Raw genomic sequence first — 21,379 nt, 5'->3', positions numbered from 1 at the left:
GTCTGTGGGCTCGGGGCCAGAGACGGATCTCAGCTCCACGCCCCCTTCCGCAAGGGAGAGGGGCGCCAGACCCACCCTCCCAAGAGCCGGAGGCAGACCCTTGAACATCTGGCCGCCTAACCTCCTGGGGCACAAATCACTTCCTGCCTCGGATTCACGAACTACAGAAACCCTTTGGAGTGGCCCAGCCTCCCACTTCATGCTCCAGAACACACTTAAAGCTCCTGAGTGGGAAAAGGTTTGCCCAGAGTCACACAGAAGTAGGATTTCATTCATGCCCACCTCCCTCCACCTCCACCCCACCAGAGATGACAGAGCATCTGAGTGTCCCCGCCGCCACACACACCCCACCCCCTTGCACCTGGATGCTGACCGTGAGGGTCACAGGAGAGGCCACATTTCCCCCTAGGGTCTTCTCTCAGCCCTGATTCCCGGTGGCTACTCTCTGGCCACCCTGGCCACCAAACCCTTAACCAAGCCTGTCTTTTCTACCCGGCAGGGCAGAGCCCCGCCAGGGACCTCCTTCCACCCTCCACGCAAGTGTAAAGTGCGTGCGCGGGACACTGAGAATGTGTCCATTTCGCAATCAACAGGGATAACCACCATCCCTTCTGAGAAGTTGTGGATGGTGAAGGGCCCAGAACTGAGGCTGTGGGTAGAGCTTTGTGGATACGGGTAAGAACCAGATGACTCAAGGCATCTTCCAAGAATGCGTCACTTCCTGACTCTGGGTCTCAATTTCCTCAGGGAAGCTTGGAGGGATTCTGGCCCTGCTGTTCTGAGATCACATTTCTACCTGCTTTGCCTCCCCGCTCCCCAGTTCTGCCTAGCAACTTCGTCCTCCAGATGAAACTCAGGACTCACGGGTGTTGCACTGGGCCCCAAAGAATCCAGGTTTGCATCGACAGAGGCCTGGTTTCACGCACACTTCATCTTCCCGGCAGGCATCCAGCCCCTCACAGATGGCTGAAAAACACCCCACCCAGGTGGGAAGGACGGTGGCATGGCACAACCAGGGGACACTCTGCCCCTCTCACTGGCTCCCAGCACCCTGCCATTCCCTCAGGGCCGGGGGCGGGGGCGGGTGGTGTCCGCGTGGACCCTGGCCCTAGGGCTCAGGAGGGGAACTAGGCCCCAGGAGGGGAGGGAGGAAGGGTCACGGGGCTGTGTCCTCCTTTCTTCTCGGGTGGGGATCTGTTCTCACTACTCACGGACAGTGCATTCTTGATCTTTCTGCCTCCAGCCTGGGCAGCACTGGAGCTCCGCAGAGGGGCTGTGGGGCAGAGAGGGGTCAGCCGGGGGACAGGCTGGCTCCGCAGGTGGATCACTGTCTCTGGCTGAGATGTGCGAGGCTGCCTCAACCCCCTCAGGCAGGCCTAGCCGAGAGTCACAGCCCCAGTGTCCCCAGTCCCTTCCCTTTCCTTCCCTGGCCCTCCCACCTTCTGCCTTGACTCTCTCCCCACCCCCCCAGGCTGTCCCCAAGCCCCATGACCTCTTCCCTCATGTCCTCCTTGCCTGCAATGCTGCAATACCAGTTCAGGCACCACCCCACCCCACCCCGCATCAGATTCCTACCAAAACCCACCTGCTGGCCACGCAGACGTGCTGCCCACTGGGGTCCAGCTTGGCCCCCTGGGTCCCCTGGGTCCAGAGCAGCAACAGCGGGAGCAGCAGCCTCAGCCCCATGGCGGCCAGTCCAGCGGGAAGGCTTGGGTTAGTCTGGCCCCCACGGCTCCCAACCCCCTCCCTGCTTCCTTCCAAGGCCTTTCCTGAGGAAACCAGTGCCGAGGGGCGGGCTGCCATGAGGCACCTCCCTGAGAGGGCGGGCGGGTGCTGGGAAGCCCGGACACCAGAGAAATGAAAAGCGAAGGCTGAGTGGAGGCTTGAGGGGCTGGTCTCCGTCTGGAGGGGGCAGGAAGCCGGAGCTGCAAACCCCAGAGCCCTGGGGACAGGCGAGGGTGTGGGGTGCGAGTGGGAGCCCCATCTTTCCATTAGGTCATACCACCCAACGGAGGCCCTAGCTGGGAGACGCCTCCCCACCAACAACCAACAGGACCCTGGGAGGAAACCTCGGCCTGCCCTCTGCCCTCGGCAGAGCCAGGCGGGGGCAGTCCGCTAACACACAGACATGGAGCCGGTTCTGGGTATCGTGGGCAGCGGCTTTATTACATCGGCTTAGGCCGTTCGCATAAACCCTGGGGAGGTAGGTAGTCAGCTCTCCATTTCATGAATGGGAAAATGGAGACTCGGGGAGGAAGCGCTTTTATCTGACCCCGGAGGCTTGGCACAGAGATACAGGGAAGGAAGGAAGGCTGAGCTCTTCATCGTGCCCTGGCTCAGGCCAGGATTGGAAAAGGGGGGAGCCCTGCCCTTACTGGAGGCCACACATCTACCCATGGCCGGATTCCAGAGTCAGGTCTCTGGGGCAGCCGAGGCCTCCCCAGACAAAGATGTTCATCGAGTGCAGAGCAAGGCTGGTCAGGAGCTGAGGACTGTGGGGCTGCCCGCAGGATCCAAGTTGGGTGGCTGTGGGGCCTCCTCTTCTCCCCCTAGCTTCCTGGGGGCCATGCTGCTGGTCTGGGCTTCAGGGGCCTCTGTTTCACCTCGATAGGACAGGCCAAACCTGGGCGCAGAACCAGGAGGCACGCTGAACTGGATGCCAGAGGGGCCAACGACACCGGCTGAGGGCAGCGGGCGGTGAGGAAAGGGATACAACGGGAAGAAAGGGGAGCCTGAGGTACCGAGGGGGCAAAGGGACCAGGGCCAGCATGGGACGGGCACGCTTAGAGCTCAGGGCAGCGAAACGAATGTCAGTGGAGCAGGAAAGGGGGAAAGAATAAAGGTGGGGGCCCTCCCTCACCCCCTCAACCTTTCCCGTTCCTCTTCTCCCAACATACAAACTCTGTATTCGGGACTCAGTGGGTGGAGAGTGGGCTTCCTTATCACTGGAGAGTAGGAGCCATGAGCTGTCTTCATCGTCACTGAGGCAGAGAGAAGAGATGTCGGGGTCATTAATCAAGGCCCTAGGGGACACCAGGAGTCCGGCTATGTTCAGCCCTCTGCACCGCGCCCAGGAGTGGCCAAGGGAGGACAGAGTGACTCTGGGCCCCTCGGGGCTGGAGAGAAGGAGGTGCTGGGGAGATGAAGGGCATCTTGAGGCTTTTATTTTATAGCCTGACAGCATGCCCTGACATGGCTGTAACGACAGCCTGAACCTTCTGAGAACAAACAGATCCAGCCAAGACAGGAAACTAAAAAATTAATGCGGAGAAGCAGCGCTACCAGGTTTCTTTATCAGGAGGTACAGTGAGCATGGCAAGCGGAAGTAGGGCAATCTGGAGAGAAGGGCAGCAGGCTAGGGTGTGACCAGGCCGGAGTGGCAGGCCCAGGGGGTGCCCAGTCCGGAGTGATAGGTTCAGCGGGACAGACCAGACAGCAGGCCCAGGGGTGACCGGGCCAGGTTAGCAGATTTAAGAAGTAACTAGGTGACAGGCTCAGGGAGTAAGAAGGCTCAGGTGGCAGGCTCAAGGGGTGACGAGACTGGGTTAGAGCATGACCAGGCTGGTACATGAGGCTCAGCAGAAAGAGCAAGGGGAGTTGGCTTAGTGGGAATGGAGGCAGGGACTTACCTGCTCTCTGCTTCCTCTGGAATCCCTAACATCTTGGCCTTGATCTTCTTCTGCTGCTTCTTGACAGCCACCTTCATGGCTTCAACCAGAAGCCCGGGGACCCGGTGGTCTGTGAGCAGCTCCCTACAGAGGAGGCAGCAGGCCCCAGTAAGCAGTGGGAATGCCCATGGTAGGTCTCACTCCCAGTACCTGTGCATCTTGTTCCCCCATTTTTTAAATACTCTGCCTTGCTCACACCCCTCAGAGCTTAGCTTCGTTGTCGCCCTTTCCTAGGAACACTTCACTGAGCACTACTGTGACTTTCCTAGGAATACTTCTCTGAGCACTGCTGTGACTTTCTGTACCACCTCCTCCCTCATGTGGAAGAAGTTCCCGGAGGGCAGGCGCTGTGTCACTGGCGTCCTCCCAGTGCCCGGCACAGTGCCTGGCACATGTCACTGTGGCTGTATCCGTGAACCAAAACATGAAGCTGGTGACTTGAGGCCCAGGAACAGGTGTGAGTGGAGTCCCCCACCGCCATCGTCCCAGCCCCCGCCCACCGCCCTCACCTCTGGAAGTAGGCCAGCTCCTCCTTCAGCAGGAACACGTTGGCTTTGAGTTCATTCCTCTCCTGAAGGATCTGCTCAAGTTCCTCTCGACTGAAGCTGCACTGTCCTACGTTGGAGGGACGTCCTGGCTGAAGGACAGGCTTGGTCGGTGGGCGCGCCTCTGCCGGTGTCCCCTGTCCCCAGGCCATCACAGGAGTGCTAGGGCAAGTGACTGCCAGGGAGACCTGGGAGACAAGGGTGCTGCAACAGATGATAGACCAGAGCTCTGGCCGAGAGTGAGAGCAGAGGCCGGCTGGGGGGCGCACACTTGTTGGCCACCTTCCAACTTCCCGGTGGACCTGCTAACGCAGCACAGCAAACCTTTCCCGAGTGCCCACCAAGTTCCAGCCCTGCGAATACTGCTCTGGGCACTCACCGGGTCCTCAGGGCTCCCTGGGGCTCCCGCGTCAGCGGGTGCCCGCTCCGGCTCCTGCCTCTGCTCATACCCGGTCCCCTTGGCCCGGTCCTGCGCCAGCTCTCGAGCCAGTGCCACTGCCCCTTGGCGCTGTAGCTCGCGCTCACTCTCGCGGTCCCTCGCGGCACGCAGCTGGGTTTGCACCGCGGCCAGTTTGTGCCTCAGCTCTGAATTCACCAGCAGGAGGCGCTGCAGCTGCTCCTGAAGCTGGGGGCGGGGCAAAAGAGGAGGTAGGCGGGGTGTCGATGGGGGAGGTGGAGAGCCCCGCTCGTCGCCCCGCCCCTTGCCCCGCCCTCACCGCCTCGGTCTCCTGGCTGCGCTGCAGCAGGTCGCGGTTGTGCGCCCGGAGCTCATCTCGCTGGCGGTCGGTCACCTCCTTGAGCTGCCGCAGAAGAGCGCGCTCCTCTGAGGAGGGGACGAACTTAGCAGCGGCGTGGGGAGGAGGCCCTGGGCCGGCCCGCCCCGCCCCGTGGCGGTGCCCGCACTCACCCTGTGGCCCAGAGCGCAGCTGTCTGCGGAGGTGCTCGTTCTCCTCGCGCAGCCGCCGCAGCTCCAGTTCGGCCTGCTGCGCTGACACCTGCAGCTGGGGAGTCCAGGCTGTGAGCGCTACGCTCCCACCAGCCCTGCGGGTGGCGAGGGGAGGGGGCGGTGACTCACTGAGTCGGGGTCGGGCCCCACCGCAGCCTTTTCCAGGAGCTCCAGCGCCCGGACCACGAGCGGCACTAGCCTGGCCGCCGCCTCCGGCCCGAAGCGGCGCGCCAGCTCCTTCAGCTCCGTGCCCAGGGCCCCCGCTAGATGGTACACGAGCTCCGCAGCCGTCCCTGACCCGGTGGCCACTCGAGGCCCGCAGCCAGGCTCCCCGGGTACCGGTCCCCTGGGCTCCATGGCCCCAGAAGGCCAAGGGCTGCGACGCTCTCCCCACCCCCAACCCTAACTGGGGCAGGAAAAAGCCAAACAGTTCCGGCCCAGGAAGCAGTTTAGGGCAGTAGAGGGCGGGGAAGAAGCGACAGAGGAGGAGCGATTAAGGGAAAAGGCGTGGGTAAGGAGGTAGTGCACTGGGTCCCCCGGGGTCCTGTCCTGTTAAGAGTCCCCAAGGTCACAGGAAGCAGGACTGCCTGCTTCCAGCCAGGCGTCTCAGAGCTGAGGCTCAGGGCTCTAACTGGTCACTTTTGTCAATCCCTCCCCACAGCGCTCAGTCCAGGCTCCACCCCAGTGTCTGGTGTCATGAGGCTCAACTTGGCTGCCAAGCACTACAGGCAAGAGGTGAGAGGTAGGAGGGTTGTCCTTGGCCTCTGAGACCGCCCATCTGTCCAGCCATGTGCCTGTTTCCCCAACCAGAAGTGACACAAAGCTTAAGGGGCTAGGTTGGGCACCACAGTTGGGAAGAGAAAATCCACAAGCTCAGAAAATGGCAGCAATTGTTCCAAAGGATGTCGAATAGGAGCGATTTGGTTTGCAAATCGGAGCACTAGTGAGCAAGAGCAGGGGTGGGCGGAAAGAGAATGGGAGACAGAAAATCTTAAGCAGGCTCCAGGCCCAGCACAGAGGGCTTGATCTCATGACTGTGAGAGCATGACCTGAGCCAAAATCAAGTCAGACACTCAACTGACTGAGCCACCCAGGTGCCCGCCCTGGTTTGCAAACATTTTGACGATTATTGACAAATACGGCCAATCAGTAGGGGTGTGAAAGCCCAACCCCACTTCGGTTCATTAAGGGATACTCAGTACCACAGCCCCTGAATAGGAGGCTCACACCCCTTTAAGGCTGAGGCCAGCATGCTGCTGTGAACAAGTCCAGCCTTCCTGCATCCAGAATTTGAGCTCAGGAGGAAAACAAACCCCAAAACTCCTATTTATACAAAATTTATTAATACACTTTGCTCAGGGCTACAAGCCACCAGAAATCAGTAACACAAGAAGCACAAATAGAGGAAGAGGGGGCCAAGCTGCTGAATGTCACCAGCTTGTCTTTGGGGGTAAAAGGCTCCAGCCTGTGGAGCGTCTGAAGTGGGGGAGGGGAGGAGAGGATACAACTAGGCATAGAGGTCCTCTCGATCCGCGGAGTAGACCTCGCCCTCTTGCAGGAGAGCAAAGTTGAGGAAGTGGGAAGGTCTGTGCACCTCGTGGTAGAACTCTTTGGGGTTTGCCAGCTGCAACTCGTATTTCATGTTGGGATCATGCCGGACACCTGGGGGTGGAAGGAAAAGTCCAGTGTTAACAAAGTGCACCCGCCTCACCCAGCCTGGGCCCCCGGGCCATCTTCAAACCGGAGTCAAGCCCCAAGTGCCAACAGTAATGGCCTAACCGTAGTCCCTCTTCCTCAGGCTGAACTTACCCATAAAGTTGTAGTTCCATGAGGACTGGGCAGGGACCATAAAAAACCCAAGGAAGCGGTCTGACAGCAGCATCTGGACCCTTTCATAATGCGAGGGTAGATAGCCCTTGGGATTGTTGCCCTTGTCCGTGTTCTGGCGACCCCATTCATAGCCACTGGGGGTCAGCTTATAGGCTGTCAGTGTGCAGGAGCCTGGTGTGAAGCTGACAGAGGGATGAAGACAGTCAGAGCTCGGGCCGCCCTTCTAGGCCCTGTGTGGCAATGTCTGCCACACCGCATTTCCTCCCCAAGGGGCCCAAGACTACCTGCAGGTGATGATAATGGTCTTCTCGCCATCCCAAGATGGGTTGTCAGCCATGATCTTAGCGTGGGTGGTGACATCCTGGGGTGACAGCTGGGGGGACTCATTGGGCTGAGTGTGGATCCATCCCAAGGGTTCCATTTCCTATAGGTGAAGAGAGGTCAGAAGCTCTCTGGAGTCCCATCTACAGACAGGACTCACCCCCCATGAGAACAACACGCTGCCTTCCTCCCACCAGGCTGACACAAGAAAGCTCCCATCACCCACACCCCCCTGACCTTGAGATACTCATGCTGGGGCAGCTGGCCAGGCAGATGCACGGTTTGGTGAGTGCCCCACTGCGGCACCATCACGATGCAGCGGATCTCCTTCACCTGCGGGTTATCTGGCGGGCTCACCCCGTACAGGTACCCTGCAATCTGGGAACAAAAGGGTGAAGAACCAGAACGATTCTTAGCACCACTCCAGACTCTGGGCTGTCAGCCCTGTGTTTCATTCCCTTCACCAAGAACAAAGGACAGTTTCTCAAAATGTGATCAGAATCTCTTGCATTAGAGTCACCTGGGGTGCTTGCTCAAAACGTTAAACATGACCCTTAACCTTGGACTTCTCACATCAGAATCTCGAGTGCGGTGGGGCGCCTGGGTGGCTCAGTCGGTTAAGTGCCGACTTCAGCTCAGGTCATGATCTTACGGTTGTGGGTTCGAGCCCCGCATCGAGTTCTGTGCCGATAGCTCAGAGCCTGCAGCCTGTTTCCGATTCTTTGTCTCCTGCTCTCTCTGACCCTCCCCTGCTTACGCTGTCTCTCTCTCAGAAATAAAACATTAAAAAAAAAAAAAAAAAAATCTCAAGTGGGGTCCAGGAACCTGCGTTGCTCACATGGTCCCCGGCTGATTAAGGAGTATCCATAAATAAATGAGCACACCAACACACAGCTCATGAAGCTTCCCAAGATGAACACATCTTTAAATCCACCACTAGGTGGAATTTTAAATTTTACACGGCCATCGACAAAGAGGACCTGTGTCCTATAAACCCACCGATACAAGATACTAACAGTCTTCTCAAATTTACCAACCTGAGGCCACAAATTGGGTGTTGTATACAATGAATTACCTGATTACTAGTAAGGCCGAATACTTCTTCAAAGTATTTATTTTTGAGAGAGAAAGAGAATGTGATCAGGAGCAGGAAAGAGGCAGAAGAGAAAGGGAGAGAAAGAATCCCAAGCAGGCTCCGCACTGTCAGTGCAGAGCCTGACGCTGGGCTCAAACTCATACAGAAGCCGTGAGATTATGACCTGAGCTGAAATAAAGACTGAGCCACCCAGGCGCCCCCGCAAGCATCTTTTCATATTACATTTGCCATTTATAGTTCTGTTTCTGAACTACCTTCATATTCTTTGCCTTTTCTTCTAGTTATTTTATTAATTTTAATTGTAGATAGAATGTGCATGCATGGGAGAGGAGCGGAGTGAGAGAGAGAATCTGCACTGAGTGTGGAGCCACATGCAGAACTCAATTTCACAACCCTGGGGTCACAACCTGAGCTGTAATCAAGAGCTGGATGCTCAACTGAGCCACCCAGGTGCCCCATGGTTTTATATCTTAAGAAGGCTATCTCGGGGCGCCTGGGTGGCTCAGTTGGTTAAGCATCCGACTTCTGGTTTCAGCCCAGGTCATGATCTTATGATTTCATGAGTTCAAGCTTCAAGTTGGGCTCTGGAATGTCAGCTTGAGATCCTTTCTCTCTCTGCCCCTCCCCCACTCACGCTGTCTCTCAAATAAACTAAAAAAAATAAAAGTGGCAATCTCAACACTAAGATATTAGACATTTTCTTCTAATACTTTACAACCTAGTATTTTACATTGAGACTTTATTCCACCTGCGTTTTTTAAAAAATTTATTTTTAATGTTTTTATTTCTGAGAGAGAGAGAGAGAGAGAGCGCGCGCACGCGCATGTGAGCAGGGGAAGGTCAGAGAAAGAGGGAGATACAGAACCCGAAATAGGCTCCAGGCTCTGAGCTGGCTGTAGGCACAAAGTCAGACGCAGGGCTCGAACCCACGAACCGTGAGATCATGACCTGAGCTGAAGTCAGACACTTAACCGACTGAGCCACCCAGGCGCCCCTTCGCCTGCATTTTTTAAGTTGTGAGGCAGGGTTCTGACTGTTTCAGTACCATAAGGCATTCTTAATCCTACAGATCTGATACACATTTACTAAATACACAAGGATCCCTTTCTGACTATATACTATCGTCTTCCAAAAATGTCTGGAANATGACCTAAGCGAAAGTCGGACGCTTAACCGACTAAGCCACCCAGGCGCCCCGAAAAATGTCTGGAACTCTTAACTGCCACAGCTTTATAACGTTAAAACATTATGTATTTGGTGGGAGGCAAAACCCTCCTTGCTATTTTGGCCATTCTTACATACCCTGAATTCAGATGAATTTTAGGCACGTAAAATGCCAGGCTCACTATGGCTTAGCTGTGCACAATTACTCACTTGGGCCCGCAGGTCAGATATGCAGATAAACTTCTTAAGTACATTCTTGGGAAGGATATAGGTATAACCAGTCTCCTTGATGTCATCAGATGAAACATAGATATGATTGGTCCTTAGGTGAAGGTTGGCAGCAGAGATGGCCCTAAAAACGGTGGGGAATGTCAGCATTTCTCCAGCCTAGCACCTCAGGCAACGTCAGTAGGCTTTGCCATCCCTACCCCATGGCCCCTTACAGTACCTAACCCGCCATTCAGTCTTCGATGAGAAAGTCTGGGTCTCATAGTTGCTGGTGGTTGAAGTAATGATCTCATCACCATGCTTGTTGACAGTACGAGTCTGTGTTGCCGTCAGCTGTGACTGTTCCTTGGTCTGCTTCTCAATCTCTGCTATCTGCTGCCGCTGCTGTGATGGTGCCGAGATCTCCATACCCAGGATGATGTCTCGGATTTCTGACTGTGTCAGTGATGCCACATTCACACTGCGGGGACAGCATGGGTCACACCACAAGATCTCTTCCCCTTCATCAATCATGCCTCAATGGCAAGAGTATAACTTGGTAGGACAGGGGACTCCATACCCCTACCCCAGACAATCCTCAAGTGACACTTATAAAGGGAGCGTGAAGTTGGGGTGTCCCAATACCAAGAAGATTTATCACAGCCCAGGATGGCGCTGTGCACCTATACCCTTTCAGCAGCGCTCACACTGCTCAGTACTAAGATCTCCCTCTTCTCCTTGACAAGAAGTGCCCTGGTTTATAGGACAAGCCTCAAACACAGAAACCCTTAGAATATGTTCTCAGTCATCACTGGTAGTGTCAGTCAATCACCTTAGTCATCCTAGGGGGTATGTGGAAACCTATGGACATTTTTCTTGGGTTGCCCAAATGACAGGGAGAGGGGCGTGCGTGCTATTTATTAACAGCAGTACCTGGGGATCTGGGATGCTAAAACTTCCTGTAACATATGGATGGTAAAGAAATGCCCTGCTCAAAATGGCAACATGAAACAATGCCCAAGAAGCAGACCGAAACCCTGAAACATTGACATTTTCTATATTTCCTGAAGACACTGCCTATCTCTTTTCTATAGGTATCTCCGGGACAAGTCCTTGAGAAATTTCTGAGCCTAAATGTTTCAAAAGACCCAGAAACCATATACCGAACCATTTATTTCACCCTTTTAGGATGTCCCACGCATCTCCCAACTGCCAGTGCTCACTTGTTTTTCTTGCCGTAGTCAGCCAAGATCAGATCTTTGAGTTGCACTTCCACCTTGATCCACTCCTCATCAGTCAGGGTGGGCCAAATATGGTGTGGCTCTGTAATAGTCGTCTTGTCTGGCTTCAGGATCACCTTTGCCCGGTCGTTGTTCACATGCAGGGCACGCAGAATCAGGATGAGGCGGGAGAAAGCCTGAGAAAAGATATGGCAATAAAGGGGTAGGTGGGGTCAGCCACTTCATGTCCCCTCCACTTCCCGCATTTCTACCCTTTCAGGGAACCTAGAAATTGATTTCAAACTCTTAAGGTACAGCTTCTGTTGCTCTCCCAGTCAACTTTATATGCAGAACACAGAACTGCAGAACATCTCATCTGCAGGTTGAAGGTGTGCAACGGCCCCATAGGGGACCTGGGGAAAACCTAAGGCAGGAACAGGATTGTCTTACAGCCCCAAACCCACTCCTCTTAGAGTAACCTTCTGTTAGGTAGTTTCATACCGTGTAAGATGAGATAGTCTTGAGCCAGTCATCATAGAGATTAAAAAGAACCATCTGGGGTTCAGTGGCTTTAAGGATAAGGTCCCCAAACTTTTCCACCTTGAGACAAGCCTGGAAAGGGAGCTGGAGCTCCGATCCTTTGATCACAATATTGGGGAAGTCCAGCAAGTGCACCTGAGACAAGATCAAGTCCAAGATTAGAAACAGCCTATACATCTCAGTCCTCCTTTCTTCGACCTCACCCACCTCTCACCTCCAGTGGGTCCAGCATGCCCTTCCTGGTGACAATGATCTGCTTGGGCTGTTCCTCCACAGGCAGAGATCGGATCAGGGCAGCCACCTCCTCAGCCGTCTTCCACTTAGCCAGCTAAACAGGGAGAGGGGAAGAAATGGAAACTGAGTCCCTACCACGGCAGGTCAACTAGAACAAAAAAAATAAGCAACCTCTGTTTCTGCTGCGCACTGCTATTGGAAGTCAGGTACTTTGGGGGGTCCAAAAAAAAGTGTCAAATGGCCTTGCCCAAAAGGCCTAGCTGGTCAGACAAAACTCACGCAAGTTACACCACAAGCCGGTATTTGATTATGTAATAATCAAATTAGGGCTTAAATTGATAAAAAGCTATACACAGAAACAGGTCTTAGGGAATGAGGAAGACTGATTAACATAGTAAAGAGGAGAGGGCATTCTAGAAGGATATATGAGCAAAGCCGCAGAAGTGGAAATGAAGGTCAGAGTTTGGGGATAGTAGGATCCTGGCTGTTGCAAAAGGAAAACAGGGTTTAAAGGAAGAGAAACCACAGCTGGACAGATGGTAGTGCAGCCAGATTACCAAGTGTCTAGAGAGCCAGAGAAGAGGTAATTCAGCAAGAAAAAAGGGTTAGATAGAAAAAGGTAGAGACTTGGTAAAAATGATGCTTGAAGAATTCTTGTTCCCTTTACAAAGATGATTTTTGGTAGTCTTGTTCAAGGTAGGTTAGAGACGGGAGATTCAGGAAACAGAAGAGACCAGGGGCGCCTGGGTGGCTTAGTCGGTTAAGCGTCCGACTTTTGCTTAGGTCATGATCTCACGGTTCGTGGGTTCGAGCCCCGCGTTGAGCTCTGTGATGACTGCCAGCTCAGAGCCTGGAGCCTGTTTCAGTCTGTGACTCCCTCTCTCTCTGACCCTCCCCTGCTCACGCTCTCTCTCTCTCTAGAAATAAAAAAACCTTAAAAAAAAAAAAAAATTAAAAAAAAAAGGAAACAGAAGAGACCAACCGGTAGGTAACGATGGACCTCACACAGTGCTGGGCGCCCTGCAGAACACGCCCCAAGTAATTCAGGGCAAAGGTTCAAATGAGACACACTTAACCTCAGAGAGAGAAACAGGAGGATGCCCCCTGCCCCCCTGCTCTCTCCCAGACACACCTCCCCCCAAAAAAAGGGGTAGCCTCTCGACCCTTTAACCAGCTCACCTGCCCCAGACGCTTCTGTCCAGCCCACACAGATGTGTGGATAATCTTGAGGAACAGCTGCCCTGTGCGTGGATTGAAGATGAAGATGGCCCCATTGATAGGTTTGGTTGTCAAATTCCCTTCAAAGGTCTAATGAATGATACCATCAGTTAGTGCAGCCTAGACACAACCACCCTGCCTTTCCCTTATGCACACATTTGCCCACATCCCTAAGCTGCTTCTAATTCTCACCTTGTGAATAGTCACTCTGTAGACATTAGTGTCATCCACAAACCAGATAATCTGGTTGGAGAAGAGCTCACCATAGTTCTGAGACGACAGATAGGGCTCAGTGGGTTCAGATGAATAGAGCTGCAGCCCCTTGCGGATCCGTTCACGTAACACATACAAGGCAGGGTTTGCCTTCATGATCTTGGCCATGGCCTGCTGTATGAGAGGCTTGCTGCCTGGGAACCAGTTTCCATAGGCACTATGAGAACAGAAGAGGCAAGAAGAGTGAAGACCAGGCTGATGAGTGTCTGCCCATATACACAGAGGCAAGGAAGAAAAAGTCAACCAGAAGAGGAAAGGGCCACACAAACAAACTAGAAAACATGTATACATTAAAGTATGGGGCTGACTGGGTGCCTGGTTGGTGCAGTCAGTAGAGCATATGACTCTTGATCTCAGAGTTGTGAGTTTGAGCTCCAGATTAACCAGAGTTTACATAAATTAAAAATATTAAAATTGAAGTATGGGGTTGACATACACACGTGCTTCTGAACACCAACTTACCTATGCAGGTTATAGGCCAGGTCAATGGCAATGAGCACACCAGTGGGCGAAGGGTAGATACTCATGTTGTCTGTGGTATAGTCCAGGAACTTGGCCCGCGCATAGCGTTCAATGTCATGGGAATCATAGTCCCCCCAGCGCAACTGGATATCAATCCAATACTTCTGAGTGGTGGTACTGTCCATCACATCCCTGAGGGTAGAGAGAGATTCTGGTTAGGAATTCAGGCTTTAGGAAGCCACCAACACAACCAAGGTCCCAGAACCACATTAACTCTCAATCACTACATGTAAATCTCCAAAAGGAAAGGACAGTTCCCAAAGTAGCACATGTAGAACAGTAAAACCAACCTTCTTGGGTTATAAAGCACTTACTTGGAGTCCGCCAGCAATGAAGGCCGGGAGACATTCCACTTATAGGAAGCAAATAGCAGGATATCTGCACAGGAAGAATTCATCTTATAGGACTTTCGTGGGTGAATGGTCTCCTTCTGTACTGTTTCAATTTCTAGCGCATCCAGTTCCTGATCAAACACCTAAAGGCAAAGGTGGAAAGGTTATGACTGTTCATGGGAGCCCACTTAGAATGAGGCTTATAGGAGTTCAGATAATGTGGCACCTGGCACCACAATGCAAGTCTCCTCCTCAGTGCTTCTAGGGTGGACTTCCCATGCCAAGAGTAAGCTGACCTTTTTTTAAAGTAGGCTTCACACCCAGCACAGAGCCCAAGGTGGGGCTTGAACCATTAACTCATGACCTGAGGTGTGACCTAGAATCAGATGTCTTTTTTGTTGTTGTTTTAATTTTTTTTTTTTTTTTAGGTTTTATTTATTTCTGAGAGAGGGAGAGAGAGAGCGCGTGCGAGCGCGAGCGAGCATGAACAGGGGAGGGTCAGAGAGAGAGGGAGATACAGAGTCCCAAACAGGCTCCAGGCTCTGAGCTGTCAGCACAGAGCCTGACGTGGGGCTCAAATCCACAAACCATGAGATCATGACCTGAGCTGAAGTCGGACGCTTAACCGACTGAGCCACCCAGGCGCCCCAAGAGTCAGATGTTTAACTGCCTGAGCCTAAGCGGACCTGACTTCTGGTGGTGCCCCGTGCCCTTGTTCTTGACCCACCTGACACAAGTCCATCACGATGCTCTCGTGAATCTTCTGCCACAAGTGGGCTCGGAAGATCTGGATGAGAGAGATCTTCAGCGTGGGGATCTTGCCATGCATAAAGATACCGGTTAGGTCCAGCTGCACCTGAAAGCCTACATATACCTGATGGGACAAAGAAAGTGTAAGTGACACCAAACAGCAAGCCACTTGTTCTCAGGACATAATGAAGGAGGCAGAAACACGTGTTTTTAGCTTCCCATCTTCCAGGTCTAGCAATCGCACTCACATTGGCTCGGTTGATGGTTGGAGACCACCAGAGGGTGAATCTACGATTGGGAATCTGGTTCAACCCTGATCGCTGAGCATTGGTTAGCTTCTTCCACTTCATAGACTCCTCAAAACCACTGGCCTTCTCCCTGGGGAAAAGAGACCAGGCAAAGTGATACCCTGCCATCTCCCAGAGCACTGCTCTCTGGTGGACACCACAGAACACAAGGCACAAAAGGATGAGCTCAGAGTTAGGACAGGTCACCGTAAGGGGAGAAGAGAATCCTCACCAGAAAAGCCCCTCCCAGGTAGGGAAGTACGTGCCCTTGAAGAGTGTGTGTTCCAGAATGCCTTCTACACCACCCAGGGCCTGGATCATGTCTGTACGGTAGTTGTTCAGGTTCCAGAGTTTGCCGTCATGACGCTGATGTGTCCACCAGAAAGGGTTCTGCTTCAAAACCTAGATGGCAAGGCAAGCACCATCAAGCTTCCAGGTGTCTACTGCCCCAGGTTCCTGGCACAGTGGTGGGTTCTTCTAGTGCAGGGAAACTCTATTATCCCCTCCATGTACCTGGTACTGCTTAAAGTCAGTTCGAACACGCCAGCCTTTATCATAAGCCAATGTGTGCCGGTCCTTCTGGAAAAGGGTGTTGATTCGAGGAATGCCACGATCCCATGAATCCTCTAGATCTTCTAAGGTCAATCGTCTGTCAAAGGAAAAATACTGAATTCAAACATGTGCTCACACAAAGAGCTTATTCAGCATTCCTCCCTGGCCAAGGACAAACAGGTCAGATGTAGAACCTACTTCCCTGGTCTTCATAAAAGTATAGCATGCTCTGCTCCTGACCTCCATGCAAGGCTGCATACCCCCAGCAGGACGGCCATGCCTTCCTGGATGTGTACCTGTTCTGAGCAATAGCCTCTTGTCTCTTCAGTGCATACTCAGCCCAGACCCGCTGAGAATCAATGAACTCGCTCTCCCAAGGCTGTATGTAGCGGTACAGGTTGGGAATCAGCTGGTCTTCCTCATGGCTCATTCCTGAACGAAAGTGTGTGATACCTACATCTGTCTGCTTGGACCACCTGTTTGGGGGCACAACCAAGGTTAGAGAAAAAACAAAGCCTAAAAGTAAAGAAACGTCCCCTTCCCTCAGGATCTAGCAAGATTTTCAAGCAAGTCCTACCGGAGGTCAGACTGGGGGATGAGCACATGGCCCATGGAGAGCATGCCGAGTCCACCCAACTCCTTAGGGGTGTAGAACACAACAGGCGGGAAACGACTCGGCATCTTGGAGTTGAGGCCAATCTTGATACGTGTCTGGATCTTGTTCTCACACTTCACCAACAAGTCCAAGAGCTCCTGGGTGTTCACGACAGCCTCCCGAAAGTACGTCATAAGGCCAATAAGAGCAGTGTTCCACTTATTCACAATCTGAAAATAGTGGGGGAAAAGGAAATTACAGGTGAGCCATGGGGACTACTTGACCCAGTTCAAGTATTCTTCCTAGTTCTCGAGGAAGATCTGGACTCGGTGTCATTAAGGAAGTATACGTAAGTCAAAACCACTATGAGATGCTATGTAACACCCACAGGAATGGCTACAAAACAGTGACAAGTGTTAGCAAGAATGTGAAGAAAATGAAACACTCCTGGGGGTACCTGAGTTGTTCAGTCGGTTGAGTGTCCAACTTCAGCTCAGGTCATGTTCTCATAGTTCATGGGTTCGAGCCCCCTGTGTAGGGCTCTGTGCTGACAGCTCAGAGCCTGGAACCTGATTCAGATTCTGTGTCTCCTTCTCTCTCTGCCCTTCCCCCACTCATGCTCTGCCTCTCTCATTTAAAAAAAAAAAAAAAAGAAAAAAAGAAAACAGAACACTCTACTATTGCTGGTAGGAATGTGTAATGATGCAATCACCTTGAAAAACAACCTGGTAGTTTAAAAAGTTAAACAGAACTACCATATGATCCAGCAATTCTACTCTTAAGTGTAAAACCAAGAGAAACGAAAACATACATCTGCACAAAAATCTGTACACAAATGCTCACAGCACCATTATTCATAATAGCCAAAAAGTGGAGGGGCACCTGAGTGGCTCAGTTGGTTAAGTGTCCGACTTCGGCTCAGGTCATGATTCACGGTTCGTGGGTTCGAGCCCCACATCGGGCTCTGTGCTGACAGCCAGCTCAGAGCCTAGAGCCTGTTTCAGATTCTGTATTTCCCTCTCTCTGACGTTCTCCTGCTCACACTCTCTCTCTTTCTCAGAAATAAATAAAACATTAAAAAAAAAAAGTGGAAAAAACGCAAATGTCTACCAACTGACAAAGAAAAACAAAATTTGGTACATCTATAATAGAATATTATTCACCAGTGAAAAGGATTCTTCAAGTACTGATATGTGCTACCATGTAGATGAATCTTAAAAACATGTTAGATGAAAGAAATCAGACCAAAAAAGGTCATGTATTGTACAATTCAGTTTATATGAAATATCCAAAGTAGACAAATCCATATAGACTGAAAGTAGATTCACAGTTGCCAGGAGCTGAATGGGAGGGAACGATGGGAAATGAATGACTGCTAACAGATACAGGGTTTCTTTCTGGGGTGATGAAAACATTCTAGAATTAGACAATGGGGATGGTTGCACAATATATACTGAAAACCATGGAACTGTACATCTTTTTTCTTTAATTTTTTTCTTTTTATTAATTTTTTTTAACATTTATTTTTGAGAGTGAGCAAGAGAAGGCCAGAATGAGGAAGACAGAGGACCCAAAGCAGGCTTCATGCTGTGAGCACACAGAGCCTAATGTGGGGCTCAAACTCATGAACTGTGAGATCATGACCTGAGATGAAGTCGAGAGTCGGATGCATAACCAACTGAGCCACCAGGTGCCCCAGAATTGTACATTTTTTTAAAAGTGTGATTTCATCTCAATAAAAAAATATCAACTAAGGCAACATAAACACTTAGAAGCAAATACAGTAAGTAATCCTGGGGTAGGTGGGGGAGAAAAAGGGATGAGAAAAATTACTAAAAATTATAGAGGAAATAAAAACTAATAGGGCCACAGAAATCGTCTTCCAACTATAAACAGCTAGAAAACTAAACAAAATATATAAAAAAGTATCTTCAGACAATTCACAAACCAGCAACACAGACCATGACCCTTGACCAAAAGGAAAATGACGTAAACTTACAACTGCCCCCAACTTACTGCTTACTGAGTTTCCAAGCTGTAGCATACACACAGAGGGGTAACAGAAAGAGGGCCCAATAGTCTGGGTGAATTGAAGAGATTGGGATTAGAGTTCAAGAGGCCAAGACAGCTACAAGAAGCAAGGCCTCCAAAAGAGATTTCTGGAGATCTGTGAAGGGATTCCCCATGATTCTGAATGAGTACCAATCTGTATGGAGTAAAACTCCAAGAAGAACCCCAGAGATCAGAAAGCTGAGCAAGTCCCACAAGTCATTTAAGGTTGGCAGCAGTTTGTGTTCCCACTAGCCACAGCAGAGAGAACCTATAATACATGGGAATTGGGTAGAGTCCCCAGAAGGTTATCAACCTAGCAGCGGAGGTTCATTAGCCCCAAAACAAAAGATGCCATAGAGATGCCATAACCACGCTTAAAAGCAAGCCTTAAAAAGATCAAACTAATCCACAAGTTACTGAACTGCACACCAGAACACAACTCAATACTCTTTAACAAAACAAAACCTATCAACAAGTAAAATTCAAAATTTCTAGCATATAATAAAAAATGATCATTAATGCAAAAAATGAATGAATTATCCATAATCAGAAAAAAATCAAACAGAAATAGACCTAGTAGTAACACAGGTGATGAAGTCAGTAACCAAGGGCCTTAAAATAGCTATTTAAAAAATCTTTTAATTACACGTGAGTATACAAAGTATGAACATAATGATGGAAAATATTAAACATCTGGATGGAACTTTCCAGAGATAAAAATTACAATATCTGAAACAAAAAAATTCACTGGTAGAATGACACTGTAAATTTACAAAAGAAAACAATGATTTATATTACTAGAAATCAAGGCAAAATAAACACTTTTCCAGACAGACAAAAGCAGAATGCATTCACTACCAGTAGAACACTACTACAAGAAACGCTTAAGGAAATTCTCTAAAGCAGCATGAAAACCCAGATGGAAATGTGGACTTCTATCAAATAACCGAGAAAAACAGAAAAAGTATGAGTAAAATGCAAAAGATATTTTTACTCACTATGTAGTTTCTATAAAATAATAACTACTGTTTAGAACAAAATTCGTAACAAAGTGATGTATTTTTAATACAGGTAAAGTTAAAACATGACAAAAATACTACAAAGAACGAAAGGGAAAATGGAAGTACAACGCTGGGGGACGGTTCTTGTACTATATGTAAAGCGATCTTAGTAGAAGACCAATGGTCACAGTGGACCGTGTAAGTCAGTGATGTACAGAGCAACCAGTAAAAAGAAAAAGAAGCAACCACAGGGGCGCCTGGCTCGCTCAGTCAGTAAAGCATGCAAGCCTTGGTTTCGGGATTCTCAGTTTGGGATCCATGTTGGGTGTAGAGTCCTTCAAAATAAATCTTTAAAAAAAGAGCTCTGCTTGGTAACTCTTTGTAGTTACCAAGCAAAGAGTGAAATAAAACAAACAAGCCCACTCAGGGCACCTGGCTGGCTCACCTGGTGGAGCATGAAGGATGCCACTCTTGAGCTTGGGGTTAGGAGTTCAAGCCCCACATTGAAGATTACTTAAAAATATAAAATCTTAAAAAAAAAAAAAAAGCAGGAAAAGAAAAAAGCAGAATAAGAACTAAAGATACATGATGGCAGATTTATTGTTTTTTTAAATGTTTGTATTTGAGAGACAGAGTGTGAGCAGGGGAGGGGCAGAGAGACACAGAATCCGAACCAGGCTCCAGGCTGTCAGCATTGAGCCCAATGAGGGGCTCGAACTCACAGGCCATGAGATGATGGCCCGAGCCCCGAAGCAGGATGCTTAACCGACTGAGCCACCAAGGCGCCCCTCATGATCGCAGATTTAAACCTAACTACACCGATAGTTCTATTCAACTTAACTAGAAGTTAAAAGTAAAAAGATGAAAAGAGATACCCATGCAAACACAAAACAAAGCTTGCGTAGCACTACTATCAGACAAAGTATCTATGTATCTCTGTGTGCATCTGTAAGGCCCATTTCTAATTCCAGCTGTCTCTTCAGGTACATGACAGCACTCCATCTGGCACAATCCCCTGGTCATCACTTGTATTCAGGTTCACTTTTCCTTGGACAAAAAGTTTGTCAGTTTGCATTTTGATATCAATGAAATGGCTCCCCTAAGCCTAATATCTTAGATGAATTCCTTGTTGGTTTTACAGCTGCAATTACATTTTGCCCAACTTTTTTTTTTTTTTTTTTTAATGTTTTATTTCTGAGAGAGAGAGACAGAGAGAGACAACGGGAGCAGGGGAGGGTCAGAGAAAGAGGGAGCCACAGAATCAGAAACAGGCTCCAGGCTCTGAGCTGGCTGTCAGCAAAGAGCCTGACGCAGGGCTCGAACCCACAGACTGAGATCATGACCTGAGCCGAAGTCAGACGCTTAACCGACTGAGCCACCCAGGCGCCCCACATTTTGCCAAACTTTCAGCAGTGTTCAACAAGATGTCCTGATCATTGCCTTTTTATAAAATTACAACCTAATTGTTATGTATTTTTGTTTTGACTAAATATTTTAAGAGTTCCAGATTTCTGAACTTCAGAAATTCTTCATACTCCAAAAAATATATAATTTTCTTGAAAAATGTCATGTGGCTTTATGCTAAAAGTTTGGATGTCTCTAATAAAGTTAACTATCTCTCTGAACAACCCCTTGCAAAAACAAAAATCCCAACAACAACAAAAATGGACCTGAAAGAGGAAATAAATAAATCCACAATTTTAGTTCAAAATTTCCAAAACTCTTCTTTCAGCAATTGACAGTAGACAAAAAAAGTCATTAAGAATTTACAAAGACTTGAACAGCACCATCATTCAATCTACTGGACCTAATTGACATTTATAAACACTGGGTGGCTCAGTCGTTTGAGTGTCTGACTTTGGCTCAGGTCATGATCTCTCACTCTTTTGAGTCTGAGCCCCACGTTGGGCTCTATGCTGACAGCTCAGAGCTGGAGCCTCCTTTGGATTCTGTGTCTCCCTCTCTCCCTGCCCCTCCCCTGCTCACACTCTGTCTCTCTCTCTCTCTCAAAAAAAAAAAAAAAAAA

The 21,379-nt window shown here is 50.1% G+C and overlaps 3 protein-coding genes and 1 long non-coding RNA gene across 5 annotated transcripts in view; 1 reads left to right on the top strand and 3 right to left on the bottom strand.

Moving 5' to 3' along the window:
• SCARF1 (scavenger receptor class F member 1) overlaps positions 1-1,942 on the bottom strand; it is a 10,362-nt gene extending 8,420 nt beyond the window's left edge. Inside the window, exons 1-3 of the mRNA XM_077749826.1 lie at positions 1,586-1,942; positions 1,212-1,273; positions 861-966 (exon numbers count right to left, since the gene is read on the bottom strand). Of these exons, the coding sequence (XP_077605952.1) occupies positions 861-966; positions 1,212-1,273; positions 1,586-1,803 (386 nt within the window). The 5' untranslated portion in view covers positions 1,804-1,942. The remainder of the gene's footprint in view (positions 1-860; positions 967-1,211; positions 1,274-1,585) is intronic.
• A 196-nt stretch (positions 1,943-2,138) lies between these two features.
• On the bottom strand, positions 2,139-5,765 carry RILP (Rab interacting lysosomal protein). 2 transcript variants are annotated; one of them, XM_077749590.1, is made up of 9 exons: positions 5,289-5,765; positions 5,121-5,214; positions 4,930-5,036; positions 4,593-4,838; positions 4,178-4,401; positions 3,630-3,752; positions 2,898-2,981; positions 2,537-2,623; positions 2,139-2,505 (listed from the first exon to the last, which is right to left on the bottom strand). In XM_077749590.1, the coding sequence occupies exons 1-9, from the start codon at positions 5,514-5,516 to the stop codon at positions 2,337-2,339; spliced, it is 1,362 nt and encodes a 453-aa protein (XP_077605716.1). In that variant the 5' UTR covers positions 5,517-5,765; the 3' UTR covers positions 2,139-2,336. The 2 variants fall into 2 exon arrangements, with proteins under 2 accessions (XP_077605716.1, XP_077605715.1); XM_077749589.1 differs by having other exon boundaries at positions 2,385-2,623; positions 4,178-4,305.
• Positions 5,031-7,553, top strand: LOC144219581 (uncharacterized). The gene is made up of 3 exons (XR_013331466.1): positions 5,031-5,494; positions 5,821-5,894; positions 7,420-7,553. It is a non-coding gene; the product is annotated as an uncharacterized LOC144219581 (long non-coding RNA).
• The window catches only part of PRPF8 (pre-mRNA processing factor 8), a 34,210-nt gene continuing 19,311 nt past the window's right edge, over positions 6,481-21,379 (bottom strand). Inside the window, exons 25-43 of the mRNA XM_077749588.1 lie at positions 16,283-16,530; positions 16,002-16,181; positions 15,667-15,802; positions 15,386-15,555; positions 15,115-15,244; positions 14,844-14,990; positions 14,099-14,259; positions 13,725-13,916; positions 13,182-13,419; positions 12,951-13,079; positions 11,752-11,865; positions 11,499-11,672; positions 11,001-11,194; positions 10,019-10,258; positions 9,781-9,922; positions 7,548-7,688; positions 7,274-7,413; positions 6,969-7,171; positions 6,481-6,821 (exon numbers count right to left, since the gene is read on the bottom strand). Coding sequence (XP_077605714.1) covers positions 6,667-6,821; positions 6,969-7,171; positions 7,274-7,413; positions 7,548-7,688; positions 9,781-9,922; positions 10,019-10,258; positions 11,001-11,194; positions 11,499-11,672; positions 11,752-11,865; positions 12,951-13,079; positions 13,182-13,419; positions 13,725-13,916; positions 14,099-14,259; positions 14,844-14,990; positions 15,115-15,244; positions 15,386-15,555; positions 15,667-15,802; positions 16,002-16,181; positions 16,283-16,530 — 3,234 coding nt within the window. The 3' untranslated portion in view covers positions 6,481-6,666. The remainder of the gene's footprint in view (positions 6,822-6,968; positions 7,172-7,273; positions 7,414-7,547; positions 7,689-9,780; positions 9,923-10,018; positions 10,259-11,000; positions 11,195-11,498; positions 11,673-11,751; positions 11,866-12,950; positions 13,080-13,181; positions 13,420-13,724; positions 13,917-14,098; positions 14,260-14,843; positions 14,991-15,114; positions 15,245-15,385; positions 15,556-15,666; positions 15,803-16,001; positions 16,182-16,282; positions 16,531-21,379) is intronic.

Source organism: Crocuta crocuta, unplaced genomic scaffold (genome assembly GCF_008692635.1).
Source record: "Crocuta crocuta isolate KB4526 unplaced genomic scaffold, BGI_CrCroc_1.0 scaffold149, whole genome shotgun sequence".
Lineage (NCBI taxonomy): Eukaryota > Metazoa > Chordata > Mammalia > Carnivora > Hyaenidae > Crocuta > Crocuta crocuta.
The sequence above is the reverse complement of the archived record's forward strand: the minus strand, read 5'-3'. Positions and strand labels throughout refer to the sequence as shown.